At 40.5% G+C, this 14950-nt stretch overlaps 1 protein-coding gene across 2 annotated transcripts in view; it reads right to left on the bottom strand.

Annotated features, from left to right (window-relative positions):
• Positions 1–465: 465 nt before the first annotated feature.
• The window catches only part of QPCT (glutaminyl-peptide cyclotransferase), a 30656-nt gene continuing 16171 nt past the window's right edge, over positions 466–14950 (bottom strand). Inside the window, exons 3-7 of one of the 2 annotated variants that reach the window (XM_055539823.1) lie at positions 14057–14335; positions 7867–8043; positions 5629–5728; positions 2844–2960; positions 466–1099 (exon numbers count right to left, since the gene is read on the bottom strand). In XM_055539823.1, the coding sequence (XP_055395798.1) occupies positions 954–1099; positions 2844–2960; positions 5629–5728; positions 7867–8043; positions 14057–14335 (819 nt within the window). In that variant the 3' untranslated portion in view covers positions 466–953. The remainder of the gene's footprint in view (positions 1100–2843; positions 2961–5628; positions 5729–7866; positions 8044–14056; positions 14336–14950) is intronic. The other variant, XM_055539824.1, reaches the window with a different exon arrangement.

Raw genomic sequence — 14950 nt, 5'->3', positions numbered from 1 at the left:
ATAAGAAATTAGCTATCAGTAATTAAACAAATGTGAATATCATATAATTTATACAACAATACACAGAAATGATCATAATTGCTGTGCTCTCTCTGTGTTACCTTCATACTGACTCTGGAGGACACACTCAACAATCTCTGTCTTCATTGTAACCCAAGATCAAAACAACAAATAAATGTCTGGTAATTATATAATTTAACAGACAGAAAGCCAAAAAATTGAAGATAGAGTTTGATTATAAACACACATAAACTGCATTGAAAATATATGAGGAAAAATTAGAATGAGTGATGATTTGGTTAATATAATGAAAGTATGGCTTTTTTACTTTCTCTATTTTCTATGTTTTTTGTCCTGACTATATTATTTTACAATAAAAATGCAAAATTTGTAAACAATAAAGCTGAGCTATACTTTAAATCATATGATTTTTTCATTTATATATAAAGAAAGACATTCACAACATGGCATTTAATTTTGATTTAATTTCCATAAAATAAATCATACAAAGATTTCTCAAAGAGATTGAGTCCTCAAAATGCATCTCTGTTTTGTTTTATATGCAATAGATTTGCAAGTATAAGAAAATCATAAAACTAAAGCTATACATTGCACCTGACCATCATACTAAATATTATTTTAGAAGACCATGATACTAACTATATGTATCTGATTTAGCTTCATAGTTTCTCATCTAAAGGAGTTTTTTTAGAGATATGTATCTTCAGTTTTTCTTACATTTGCCTTTATCACTAGATGAAAATTAATGAGCAATTTGGACATGACATAAATCTAGGATATTCAAAGATACCTACAGAAAGAATCTATAGGATAGAAGTTTCCACACAGCATTGTCTAGAGTCAGATTATTTTAAAGGATTCCTTGACTTTTGAATATGATACTAGATGCAATCACCAGAATATTTAGTTCACCAGTAAACTAAACCAGAATATTACAAATGAAGATATTCTAACACAAATACTTGTAGAATTTTGTTTAGATTGTCAATGGTTGTTCTATCCAAATTTTCTTCATTGTCATCCATGGTGTGCCAGACTTCAGGGAAAGGAGATGATATCAGATGCAAAACTGGAACACCTAACACAAAGAAATGACTTGTAATTAAGTACATATTTCCCATGAGTAAGCTAGAAAGTATCATTCTTCAGAGAAGTCTAAGTGGGAGCTCTGTACTATATAAACACAGCTAATAACTCAGCTAATAACCTGTGTACGTCCCTGTATCTTACCCTGATACTCCAAAGTCATTCATTCATTAAACAAATATTAATAAATTCAGTAAATAATAATAAAGCACTTATACTATGTGCCAGCCCCTATTCTAGGAATTGAGGGTTCATCAGTGAAAAGGCAAAGCCCTGTTCATATAGAACTTACATTCTACTAGAGAAAGAAACAAATAAACAAATACAAAAAATAATTTTTGAAAGTGATAAGGTTTATAAAGAATAGTAAAACAAGATAAGGGAATAGAGAATGAGGGGCAGAGAGCAGGGCCAAGAAAAAGGAATTTAAAATCAGGATGGCCCTGGATTTCCCTAGTGGTCCAATGGTTAAGAATCCGCCTGCCAAGGAAGGGGATCAATCCCTGGGACAGGAAGATTCCACGCACTGTGGAGCAACCAAGCCTGTGCATTGCAGCTACGGAAGCCCACGGGCCCCAGAGCCTGTGTTCTGCCACAAAAGAAGCCACCGCACTGAGGAGCCCATGCATTGCAACTAGAGAACAGTCCCCACTCTCCACAACTAGAGAAAGCCTGAAGGCAGCAATGAAGACCAAAAATACATATAAATTACAGTTAAAAAAAATAAAATCAAAGAAGTCCTCTTTGAGAAGCTAACATTTACACAGATGCAACAAAGGAGAAACTAAGCTGTGTGAAGACCTGGGGATGACCAGGCAGCAGCATTAGCAAGCCCAAAGGTCCTGCGGTAGGAGTGTGCTTGGCCTGCTTGCAGAACAGCTGTGTGACTGGGTCAGAGCAATAATTAGAGAGGTAGGAGGTGATGCTGGAGAGGAAGAAAGGAGTCAGAAAATGGAAGCCCTTGTAGGTCATGATGAAGACTTTGGGGCTTACTCTCCATGATGGCAAGCCAACAGAGCTTTAAGGTAGGGAAATAACATAATTTGATTGACATTTTTTAAAGATAACACTTGCTCATACATAAAGAATAAGGAGGCAAGACCAAAAGAAGGAGATGAATTGGATGGCTACTGTAAGAATTGTTGAGTTAATTTACACTTCCAACACTGATGGAAAGGATGAAATGAAAGTGAAAGTGTTAATCACTTAGTCGTGTCTTGACTCTTTGCAACTCCATGTAGCCCATCAGGCTCCTCTGTCCATGGAGTTCTCCAGGCAAGAATACTGGAGTGGGTTGCCATTTCCTTCTCCAGGGTATCTTCCCAACCCAGGGATCATACCTGAGTCTCCTGCATTGCAGGCAGATTCTTTACCATCTGAGCCACTAAGGAAGCCCTTTGCTTCCTTATTAGCAGGAAAACACCAGAGTTACACAAAGTATAAGAATACAATCTAGGTCTGTGAAAGGGAAAGTGGGATGTCAGAGGCATACGAGCATTGATAAATATTCTACATGTAGGAAAAAATAAAAAGGTCTCTTCAGGGATTTACAATGACTTTCATGAAAAAATAAAAGCCGTGAGATGATTGGTGAATGATTTAATTTATCAGCTATTAAATTTAATGGTTCTTCACACTTCTAGATTGTTGTAAATGCACATAAAATACACCAAATATGATAGGCAAAAACCACACATGTGCATGCATGCATACATATTTACACATATACACATTACCTCTTCTTAAAAATGGAATGTGGTCATCCTGAATCACACCTCCATAACCATAATTCCGGAAATACCACCTCTCCGAAGAGTGATCCTTGAGCAAACCTAATTCACGGAGTCCATGTTCTGCAGATGATAATTAGACAGCAGATGAACATGTATTTTTAACTAATCGACGGTCAGAACGCAAAACGAGTTTGAAATCTTGGCACTTGGTTTTAAAACACTGTGAGTAGCACACCCATGACAAAAAAAACCTCTGAGCTGACCTTGGGGTGTGGACATTTTGGATTAGCTCTGAGGGAGGAGTCACCTCTGACTCCAACTTTCTGACTCCTGAGAGTCAGAAACTCAATAGAACAGTGGAGAGACGAAGAATGAGAAAACTAGAGGGAAGCAGGGGGGGAAAACACAGGTGTAGATACTTACAGATTTTCACCCCGGAACAAAGAGTGTTTCAAGAGATGCTTGGCTTGAAAGGGAACTTAGACAGAACAGGTATGAAGTACTATACTGAGTGACCTGTCTTTGCAAAAGCGATGCTTACTATGACTTGCATCAGTGGTTCTCAAAGTGTGGTCTATAATTAGTTGCATCAGCACCACCTGGGAACTTGTTAGCAATGCAGATTATCTGGTCCCACTTCTGACCGACTGAATTAGAAATTCTGGGGGTGCAGTCCAGCAATCTGTGGTGTAACAAGCCTTCCAGGTGATTCTAATGCACACTAAAATTTGAGAACCATTGACCTACATTCCATCACTCCTGTCATAGTGGAACATAGAACTCCTGTGTTACATGAGTTACGTATAACGTGAGTCTATGGTATAAGATGAAAAGAGATCACTAGAAGAGTTTAGGACAACCAAATGAAACTTTGCAGCATTGGTTATATTCATTGCTAAATTTAAAGGGTAAAATTAGACCAAAGGGTAAGCATTCGTATGTAATATGATTTTAGGAACGTCAAAAAAGCCCTTACTACCACAATATTCCCATCTGTTTATTCATAATTATAATTCCTTATCTCATATACAACTTTTCCTTATACAATTAGAGATACGGTTTGAATATAAATACCACTCAGTGGGTTACACAATGGGTTAAAATTATATTAACATGTGAGTTACTGATATAAATTCATTCTGGTGGAAGAAATGAGATACGGGAACAAAACCCATGACAGAAGGCCAAACCCAATTTGTTGAGGCTACTCAGAGTAAGGAAAACATGCTGTAAGGACGTGTTCCAAAAAGCTTATATTAATACCAGAATAGCAAGTCTTTCAAATTAGAAATTGAAATTTGTCAAAGATAAGCATCTGAGGTTCAGGTAAACATTTCTTTCACAATATTCTAGATCTGGATATAGGCACATTGTGGCAGAAGTATGAGTTGAGATGGCAGCATTTTCCCCACTGCTGAGAAGGAAGTACTATCCTACCCCACTGCAAGAAGTCTGTGTGGCTAGAAAAGAATTCTTAGTCTGATGTTTTTGCGCAGGGCTTGAATTCTATAATAAACATCTATCTCATGTTCATCCTTCCCTAAGGCCAATCTTTCATCGTTTGTTTTGTTAGTGTGTGTGTGTGTGTGTGTGTGTGTGTGGAGAGGGAGGAGTATATGGAGTAGAGATACAAGAGAAAGAAGTTATTCTTCTTCTCCAAGCCCCCAGCCTCTCTCCTGAGCCATAGATAACTTTGTTTCCTTGGCTAACCTGGCCTAACCTCATCTGGCCTAATCTACTCTCATTTAGTTGTCACTAAACCTTCTCTTCGGAGAAGGCAATGGCACCCCACTCCAGTACTCTTGCCTGGAAAATCCCGTGGATGGAGGAGCCTGGTAGGCTGCAGTCCATGGGGTCACTGAGTCGGGCACGACTGAGCGACTTCACTTTCACTTTTCACTTTCATGCATTGGAGAAGGAAATGGCAACCCACTCCAGTGTTCTTGCCTGGAGAATCCCAGGGATGGGGGAGCCCGGTGGGCTGCTGTCTAGGGGGTTGCACAGAGTCGGACACGACTGAAGTGACTTAGCAGCAGCAGCAAACCTTCTCTTAAGTGACTCTTGAAGGATTTTGGCTTTCTCTTGCATCCCCTTTACTTATTGCTTTAGAAAATAGGCAAAGATGGTACTAAATTTAAAAGAACATCACAACTACATAAGGCAGCAAATAGAAGATGACAAAGACAACAGAAGAAAAAAAGAAACATTAAAGGATATCTTTTGGTATCATTATAAGGACATAACATTCATCATTATCCAATGTGCTTTGCTGGGTTTTCCCTAAAAATGCATTCCATATGTTACAAACAGGACTCTGAGAAAATATCTCGAAGCTATTCTAAGGATATGAATATATGAAATGTAGTATTTTATGTTTCCATTTCAAAATGCAGTTTCATGCAGGAAAATAAAAACAGATGAATAGGAATAATTAATTAATAAAGCAAGAAAAAAGCCAGTAAAGTATATTGTATACTCTGATCACACCCTTAAGTCACAAATTCTGAATTTTAGAATGCAGTGTTTATCAGTCAGAAGAAACCAGGTTTGATTCTCTAAGAGTGAAAAAGTGAAAGTGTTAGCCTTTCAGTCGTGTCCAACACTTTGCAACCCCATGGACTGTAGCCCACCAGGCTCCTCTGTCCATGGAATTCTCCAGGCAAGAATACTGGAGTCAGTGGCCATTCCATTCTCCATTCTTCCCAACCCCCAGGGATGGAACCCAGGTCTCCCGCATTGCAGGCAGATTCTTTACCATCTGAGCCACCATAATAAGAGCGCTGCTTACCAATTGCTTCAAGTCTACCAAACCATCTAGCAGTGTTTGGGAAAAAGTTGGGAAACGTTGGGAATGGAGCTCCAATTAAATCCAGTAAGACCAATAAATCCTAAGGGAGAAAAAATATTATATAATCACTGTTGCCAAAACACATTTCATACTCAACAATAGAAAAAAATCAGTCAAGACTAACTGCATTTTAATAACTGAGAATGAAATGAGGAGCTGTATAAATCAACAAAAGGTTTAATAACATTGTAAAGGAATCATCTGAGGGAAATTTTTAAATCTTGCTTATACAATGTGGAGAAATAGCAAAATGTAAATTCTTAATGTCTGTAACTCCAGAACAATATCACTAAGCCTAAATTAGAAGGAGGACACTTGGATAAATATTTCATAGAAAAAAAGGATACATTTGCTTTATTTTCAGATGGGCTTAAAAGCCTGTCTTGTCTTCTACTCCATTCTAATCAGTCATTTTATCCTTAGACTGTAATAATACAACTGCCAAAGAGAACACTTGCATAGGAACTATTTATTCCTTAAAGCAGCACATAGAGTTTCCTTGACTAGGAGCTCTATAAGCTTAGTCTCTGAATATCCATTTCCTTTTCTGTCAAATGAGAAGCTCTAGCTTGCTGATCTCTAAAGGTCCTTTCTGGCTAAAAGCCTCTGTAATAAACCAAGTGATTCTTCTTTGAGCCATAAAACTTTAGCAGGCTTGAGGACTCCCTGGAGACTACCCCCCACATTAAGAACGCCTGATTTATGTAAGTGAGGTAAGGTATGAGTAATATCTAGCATTGATCCTGATATATAATAGGTATTTTTAGAGTCTATGACTCTAAGACATAGTATCTATTAACTCATGAATGATGATTAAATATATTTATCGGGAAAAAAATATTTTGTTTGAAATAGGAGTATATTCACCAGGTTGGATAAGCTCCTAGGAATTTGTTCTGGAGGAAAAATGGTCTTAACTATCACTATGAATTCACGTATTTGGACTCGTAAACAAATAACTTTGTTCCTCCTGCTGATCAATCAGGCCTCTTCTCCTCCTTTGAACCCTTTTAACCACTTAAGCAAAAGTGATTAAATGAGGTGTCAATTATGTTCTCTTGACACCTTATGGGGCTTCCCCGGATGGCTCAGTGGTAAAGAAGTTACCCACAATGCAGGAAATGCAGGGTTGATCCCTGGGTCGGGTAGATCCCCCGGAGAAAGAAATGGCAAACCACTCCAGTATTCTTGCCTGGAAAATCCCATGGACAGAGGAGCCTGGTGGGCTACAGTCCCTGGGCTCACAAAGAGTCAGACATGACTGAGTGACTGAGCATGTACGCATGACCCCTTGTGAGCTGCCAGTGGGCAACGGGATAGAGAGAAAGCCAACACGAGATGTGTTGGAGTCTTACAGGACACTGCATGAGGCCATCTGGACTCACAGGGCAAAGGTCAGTGACAGGACAAAGGACACAGATGAATGGAGGGTGTTAGAAACAGGTTACCAGTTCACAGATAGGATGAGAGTCAGGGATGGGTGGAGCCACAGGAAGATTGAAGTCTCATGGGTTCCATGCTGGTGTTAGTGAATGTCAAATATGGGAAGAGAGTCAGAATAGGAAGGAAATTCAAAGATGGAATAAGGGACGAGGCATGGGTTGTGGGGCCAGAATGAAGGATGAATGGGGGCCATAAGTTGCACCCACTACTTGGTAATAAGACCAAAATTTTAAGGAAGCACTGAAATGTCACTACCCTCATGTCAAAAACGCCACATCAAAATTTCCTATGCACACTGGAAGTCACTATAATGTTTTGAAGCCACCAAGGAAATTCTTCACTCCCATCCCTACACTATGTTCCACTCATACCCCATTTCCCAAGACCTCAGTCTCCTCTGGCTTGACAGAGGCCTCAGAGATGGGACTTGCTCTCTTCACCTCTAAACTTACTGGGGGAATGTGCTCCCATGGGACCAAACTGAATCTGATGCTTCCTTATTCTGATTTTTTACATCATTTTAGTTAAGTTCAGTCAAACATAACTTCTAACCCAGAATCATTCTTTTTAGCTCTGGGATTCCTCAAAAACCCAGTGCCTGCCAAATAATGCTCTATTATAAACACTCTGCTCCAAGAACGCCGTGGCACTTTTAGGTCTTTAACTGGCTATAGCTTTGGCCTCCTTGGAAGCAGAGCCTGCAGCTGCAGCATCCTGAAGAGCACCTGGACTCACCATGCCATGCAGTTGGTTGGTGTCCCTCGCTCCAGGTGGGTGTGGTGTTGACGCCATCTTGGAAGCTAAGTGGCGAGACCCATACAGAGAATCCTGAGGAGACCAGAGATGAAAAGCCTCTTCTCCATCAAAGAAAATCAGCTGGAGTGAAAGATCTGGCCTTGAGTCTGAGATATTCTGAATTTTTAACAAAACAGAAAAAGAGAGAAAATATTCTGAGAATTTAAAAAATAGCATGCTTTCCTATTAACTGGACAAAAAGATGTGCCATGAAGCAAAGGAAGAAGCCAGAACAAGTGAAGATATGTCAGAATTTATTTTGCACCATTTCCTCTCTGAAAATCATCAGAGATCCTATAGTCTTCACCCTTACAGATCTCACCATCTCCACTCCTTCTGAAAACAGAAGTCTTACATTTTTTTTCTTACTCTTCAGAGAACTCTGGAACTACAATGGTGGACACTGTGACACAGCACCCGGGTCCCTTTCAGAAGGATGTGTTGTCCCTGTTGCCAGCAGAGGAGTCAGCAGAAGGCCTTCAGTGGTTGGTCCCCTTAAGGACTGGCTCAGCCATGGAGGTTCCTACATGTAATGACTGGCCTAAGCAGGCATGGGAGCCCTCTAAAGGGCCATGCTACCTCCAGAGCTCCCCAAGGTTTGGCTGAGGCTGTTGCTGAACCTGCATGGCAGCCCGGCTTCTCCCTCTGCCTACTCCCATTTCTTTCCCCTCCTTGCCACAGGTGTGATGGTAAGGCCACGCCCTACTAAGTGACCGAAATGCTAACCTCCACATCAGAACACACCTCCCAGGGAACTGAACCTGAAACAGTACCAGTCTTTCTTGCTTCTCACCTTAGTTAAGTCTGCAGTGCTGTATTGAGTTCGAGAGTCTGCCCTTGGAATGCAACAGAGACACAAAGAATGGTAATTACAGCCTCTCCCTCAGAGGAACCTACACTTTACTTGGGTTAGGGAAAGATAAATACGTGGCCATGGCAAAACGTATTAAGGGTCACCAATGTAGCAGAAAAGTCCTCTAGGAACCGGGCAGATTGAGAGGTGGAATCCTTGGAATGTCAAGGAAGACTTCAGGAAAGAGACGGTATTTAAGCGGAACTTAGAAGGATGAGTAGGATTCTGATGGATGTTACACTTTCCACTGTCTTGACAGCAGCTCTCACCTTTCAGATTAGTCTTTCTGGTACCCTAACCCCCATAGTCCTTCAACCCCATTGGAATCTCTAATCTATTATGTTCGAATCTATTGATACGTTCACCTTTTCACAGTCTTTACCTCTAAACTGTCCCCCCTTCACTCTATGCGTGGGTGAGTGCATGCTAAGTCACTTTGAGGCATCTTAGCACACATGCATGCATGCATAGAGTGAAGTAAGGACACAGAGGTAAAGGAAAGACTGAAAAGGCGAACATATCAATAGATTAGAGATTCCAATGGGGTTGAAGGACTGTGGGGGTTAGGGTACCAGAAGGACTAATAGTCATCATAAATTCTGAAGTCAATCATTCTAATTACTCCCTGTGTACATGTTCAGTTCCTATGCCTCTCTTCACCTTGGTCAAATTCATGTGGCAAAAACATAACATTAAGTTCAACTATCTGCCTGCTTTGTGCCTGCACTCAGGCACCTGAACCTGGATGAAGAAAAATACACAACCATTCACTCTCTCCAACTCTAGGCAGTACTGGGGAACTGACTCTGATGTTGCTTTAATCTGTTACAGATAAAACTTCTCCTCTCATCTCTCTAAGGACATGAAAATAGCATTCTTTAAAGTTATTTTCTGTGGCTGTATCCTATTTCCTCTGAGTTCATTTTTCAACTTGTATTATTTGTTTTGCTTGCTTTCTTTCTTTCATGCTGGAGACGGTCCTCACATATCTGATCATCCTTTGTGTGCATTTGCATGAAGCAATAAGACACGATAGCACTGACGACAGACACAGATTGCTTGGCTCCACTGCAAGGCAGTCTGATGCCCACTGAGGGTTTTCACTGAGGATCCCCAAATGTCACTGTCTGTGGGCCTTCTCTATGGGTGGTTTGCATTCTCCAGAGAAGGATCCTCCAGTTTCCTGTCGGACGGGTGTGAGCTGGCTGCGAGCTTTCTCAGGCTGGAAGCAGGGAAAAGCTGGGGAAGCTCACTGCTTACTGTGTAGTCTTTCCCTTCATCTTACCAATTCCCATGAGGTACCTCATTGTCCCCACATCTAGAACCTCCCTGGCTCAGTTTCTCCAGAAAAATATCCCATCATCTCCTACAAGGATACAGGTGAAAGAGTCACCTACCTGCCAGGTAGGGAGGGGGTGGAAATCTTATACATGTGTGTGTGTTAAGTCGCTCAGTCATGTCCAACTCTTTGTGACCCTATGGACTGTAGCCCACCAGGCTCCTCTCTCTATAGGATTCTTTAGGCAAGAATACTGGAGTGGGTTGCCATGACCTCCTCCAGGGGATCTTCCCAACCCAGGGATCGAACCCACATCTCCTGTGGCTCTTGCATTGGCAGGAAGGTTCTTTACCACTAGTGCCATCTGGGAAGCCCTCTTATACACCTTAGGGCTCCCTATACAGACTTACACTCTCCTCCTCCATCCCCTACCTCATCTCTGCCTCCTTACTGTCCCCTCCTATCCCTGAGCCAGTCAGGACTTCATCAGGGGACCACTGTCTTCTTAGACTTCTTCCCCTCTGGGCAATGTGACATCTCTCTACTCTGATATGTCATCTGTCTTTTCTCCATTCACCTTCTGTCTTCATATGGTGGTTTCCATGAACAGATGTTCCCTGAATTCTTCAAAGATGGAATTTTTCTTGATTGCTTTGGGGAGATTTCATAAGAAGGAGAAAAAATGTCATTATCAACTGAAAACTAAGTTATCTTTGTATGGTAATCATTTCAACTGTCATACTATTACTCCTTAATTACACCCCAAGAAAAAAACAGCTTATTATATTTTGAGTCTCTCATAACTCCTGATAGTACTAAAGATAAGATGTGTCTGTCCATGAAACATATATGCACTCAGGGTTTCATAAGAACTGGGAGACACAGGTTCGATCCCTGGTCTAGGAAGATCTGAAGAAGGAAATGGCAACCCACTCCAGTATTCTTGCCTGGGAAATCCCATGGACAGAGGAACCAGGTGGGCTACAGTCCATGGAGTCACAAAGAGTCAGACATGAGTTAGCAACTGAGCAACAACAAGAAGTAGTGAAACAGACTGTCTCACTGGCAAAAGGTATATCATACAAACATTAGTGGAGACAGTCAAAGAGCCTTGACTGGTTCCAAAGTTCTAACTCCAAATCAAAGAGCATAATCATAGAATACAAGGGCAGAATAAGATGGCTTGGGACCAGAAACACTCTGTTCATGCCCAATGTTTACATATTCTGCAAGTTTGAAGGTTCAGGTGCCTCAGAAATGTCAACAGTTTGGTAACTCCACGGTTCAGTACAATGGCTTGCTCTCATTCTCTTCTCTTCGCACCATCTCATTTAGATAGCCATAAACTGTTTTGAACAATGACCCTGAATCCTGTGAGGCAACTTTCTCTTTTTACTTCTTTTTACGATTGGTGGAAAAATAACTTTGGCCTTTAATCTCTAATAACTCAGTCTCGTATCTCAGAGCTAGAAAAAATGCATGGCCAGATTTGTGACGGTCTTCTAGTCCTTCTTTCTGGCAATATGACAAATGCCTAGTTACCAGTGTTAATAGAGTCAGTACATTACCTGCAGTCTTTCCCCATCCAAGGCTGCATCAGCTAACGCCATAAAAATAAGGTGTAAAAACCACCCCAACTTCAGCGGCTTAAAACAACAATCATGAGTTCTCCGGGATCTGCAGGTTAACTGGGGACAACTGGTTTAGGCTGGAGGAGCTCTGTTTCACCCTGCAGTCATCAAGGTTGGCTCTGTTCCACAAGCCTCTTAGTCTCCTCCTAGGACTGGCAAGCTAGCCAAGTCATGCTCTTCTCACAGTGATGGCCAAGGCACAACAAGGCACAAAAGAGCGAGCCCAATTGCACGAACACATTTCCAGCCTCCGTTTGTTATCTACTAGCATCCCATTGGCCAAGGCAAGTCAAGTAACCAAGTCCAGAGTCAAGGAATGAGAAATTACCACCTGCTCAAGTGGAAGGGCACAGCAAAGTTACAAGACAAGAGAAGTGAAAGTATAATTACAATCTTATTACTAGAAGGGGAAGACTGCAAAGAATTGGAACCATCATCCAGTTAGTTTCCTATCCAGGCTTCTCCAAGGTCACATTCTATCACCCCTTACACAACTCATGACAGCTGAAGAACATAAATATCTCCTTAATACAAACCTAAAGTACAACTGAAGAATAAATCTGATACTCTCAGGGATTGCATTCAAAACCAGTCTTTATTTTTCATTGCCTACATCACTGTTTACTTCTAATAGAAAAGACACTTATCACAGGGAATATAAGAATCCCTACATGAACTTAAACTATTAAAATAGAATGATCATCTGGAAAGACCAGAGGCCTTTTGGGAGACAATGGGGGAGACTTTTCTACTATGATGGCCATTTCCAATCTATAGGTCCACATCAAAATTGAAATATTTCCAAAATTTTACTGTACTATATAAAAAACTTAAAATGAGGACTTGGAGATCAGATTAAAATTTTTTTGTTGTTTAAAAAAGAAAGGATAATTAAAAGAATGCATGTGCATTTTGCTAATGGAGAGCCTTACTCAAAAATCATTCAGCCCTTTCTACTTCTGGTTACCAGAAGCAGGAGTGAATTACATGGAAACAGGTAAAGGATCTCACCAAGAGAAAACACACCCACCGCATAGACTGTGTCTTTAAACCATATTTTACCTCATTTCATGTCCTTACACTAGAAATGCAAATAGGAAAAGTTAACCTTTTATATCAGCTTCTGAACTCTCTAGGTCAATTGCTAGCAAAGGATGCTAGTGAAAAGCAGGGCAGCGTATGGAACAAAGACAATATAGAAGGTTCAGAAAACAAAACAAATGGAAAAAAACAGTGAAAAGAATACTGAGTGGTTATAAACAATTCTTGCTTTCTTCAGTTCAGCATATCCAGCAAAAATAGAACCAAATATCTCTATTACTTCCATTACAAGATAACTTTTTTACTTCTTTACCCCAACTTAAGCTGTCTTCTCCTTCATAAAACTTTGAGGGGGGATAAAGGTATTTGTTGTCTGTGAACAAAGTTTTCTGTTTTTGCTTTGCTGTGTTTACTCGGTTTTGAGTGATATCTGAACAAAATGTCTTCATCTGGCGTAGCACTTTTTTCCAATATACACTTAAGAACACAGAGACTGAAATAACATTATCTGAGAGTCCCAGAAGTATTCTGAACTGAAAATGTAACAAAAGCTTTGCTATGCTACAGAAAATTGAGCCGAGATTCACAGATAAAACAATAATGCATTTCTTCTTCACGCTTTTCATCTTGATATGTCTGAATTACCCATTCTCTACTTCAAAACCACTTTGCTGAAACTCCCTCCCCCAACTCAAGGCCACCATTTCTCAGAATAGAAGGCTGGAATGTTCATGGCTATACAAACAAGAAGAAATAAACACATTTCCTACATATGCCTGAATCAACCTTACACCTTCTTCATTTTTTGCAAAAAAAAAAATGTTTTTAATTTGATGTGTATTCATTACTAAGAAATCAGGTGTCAATTAACAAATACACTCTCATGTACTAAGTAAGGTTCATTGCCCATGGTGGACATTATAAATAATGTAATCTTCCGGCTGGGCTTCCCTGTGGCTCAGTGGTAAAGAACCCACCTGTCAAGGGAAGAGACATAGGTTCAATCCCTGGGTTGGGAAGATCCCCTGAAGAAGGAAATGGCAATCCATGCCAGTATTCTTGCCTGAGAAATTCCATGGACAAAGGAGTCTGGCAGGCTACAGTCCATGGGGTCACTAAAAGAGTTGGACACAACCAAGCAACTATACAACAACAAACTTCCAATTAATATTTCAAATTCATTTCATTTTGCAATAAATTAGCACAAAATACACAGAAAGTCTACATCTCTAGATGGCTTTCTTAATGCCCCATGAACTAGAATTCACTCTGAGTTACTGCTAAATATTTTATTATCCCAGGAATCTGCAGGAGGGAAACAGATACCTTCAAGGAAAAGAGTTGCTTGTCTAAGGCCCGAGCAAGTTCCAGCATCATTGCACATGGCACAGCTGAATCAGTGGCTCCCACAAACACTCTGTCATCCCAATGAGGAAAATACTTGGAGTCATAGTGACAGGCGAGGACCAAGTGTCGTTTAGCAGTGGGGTTGAGGGTGCTGATGATATTCGAGAAAGACCGATACCCGTAGGGCGTCTGACTCAAGAAGGTGTCTACTTCCAAGACCCAGTCAGCTTGAAGTCTCTGAATTCGCTGCATGATGTGCTGATCAAAACAAAAACCAAAATTTCAGGTCTAGACAGTTTTGTTTTAGAAATTTTATGTAATACCTCTCAAATTAAAAATGCAATACATACTTATTGTATTAATAGCAAGGATGTTGAAAGGAAAAATAATCTAGTCCTCTCCCATAGTCTCCCCCTGAAATCCAACCCAACCAACTGTTAATAATACCTATGTTAAGAGTCTGATGTGTATCTACACCCTTCTTGTTTATACAAACATACACTAGCACACAAACATGTATACTTAGCAGAGGGATGTATATTCTTATAGGAATAGAATCCCACTCTACATCTGCTCTGCCCCTTGCTCTTCTCACTTAACAATGTATCATGGACCTCTCTAAAGGAAATTAACCCTGAATACTGTTTGGAAGGACTGATGCTGAAGTTGAAGCTCCAATACTTCGGCCACCTGATGCGAAGAGCCCACTCACTGGAAAAAACCCTGATGCTGGGAAAGATTGGAGGCAGGAGGAGAAGGGGACAGCAGAGGACGAGATGGTGATGGCAGAGGATGAGATGGTTGGATGGCATCACTGACTCAATGGACATGAGTTTGAGCAAACTCCAGGAGATAGTGAAGGACAGGGAACCT

This window comes from Bubalus kerabau, chromosome 11, assembly GCF_029407905.1.
Source record: "Bubalus kerabau isolate K-KA32 ecotype Philippines breed swamp buffalo chromosome 11, PCC_UOA_SB_1v2, whole genome shotgun sequence".
Lineage (NCBI taxonomy): Eukaryota > Metazoa > Chordata > Mammalia > Artiodactyla > Bovidae > Bubalus > Bubalus kerabau.
This window is presented reverse-complemented; position numbering and strand designations above follow the sequence as displayed.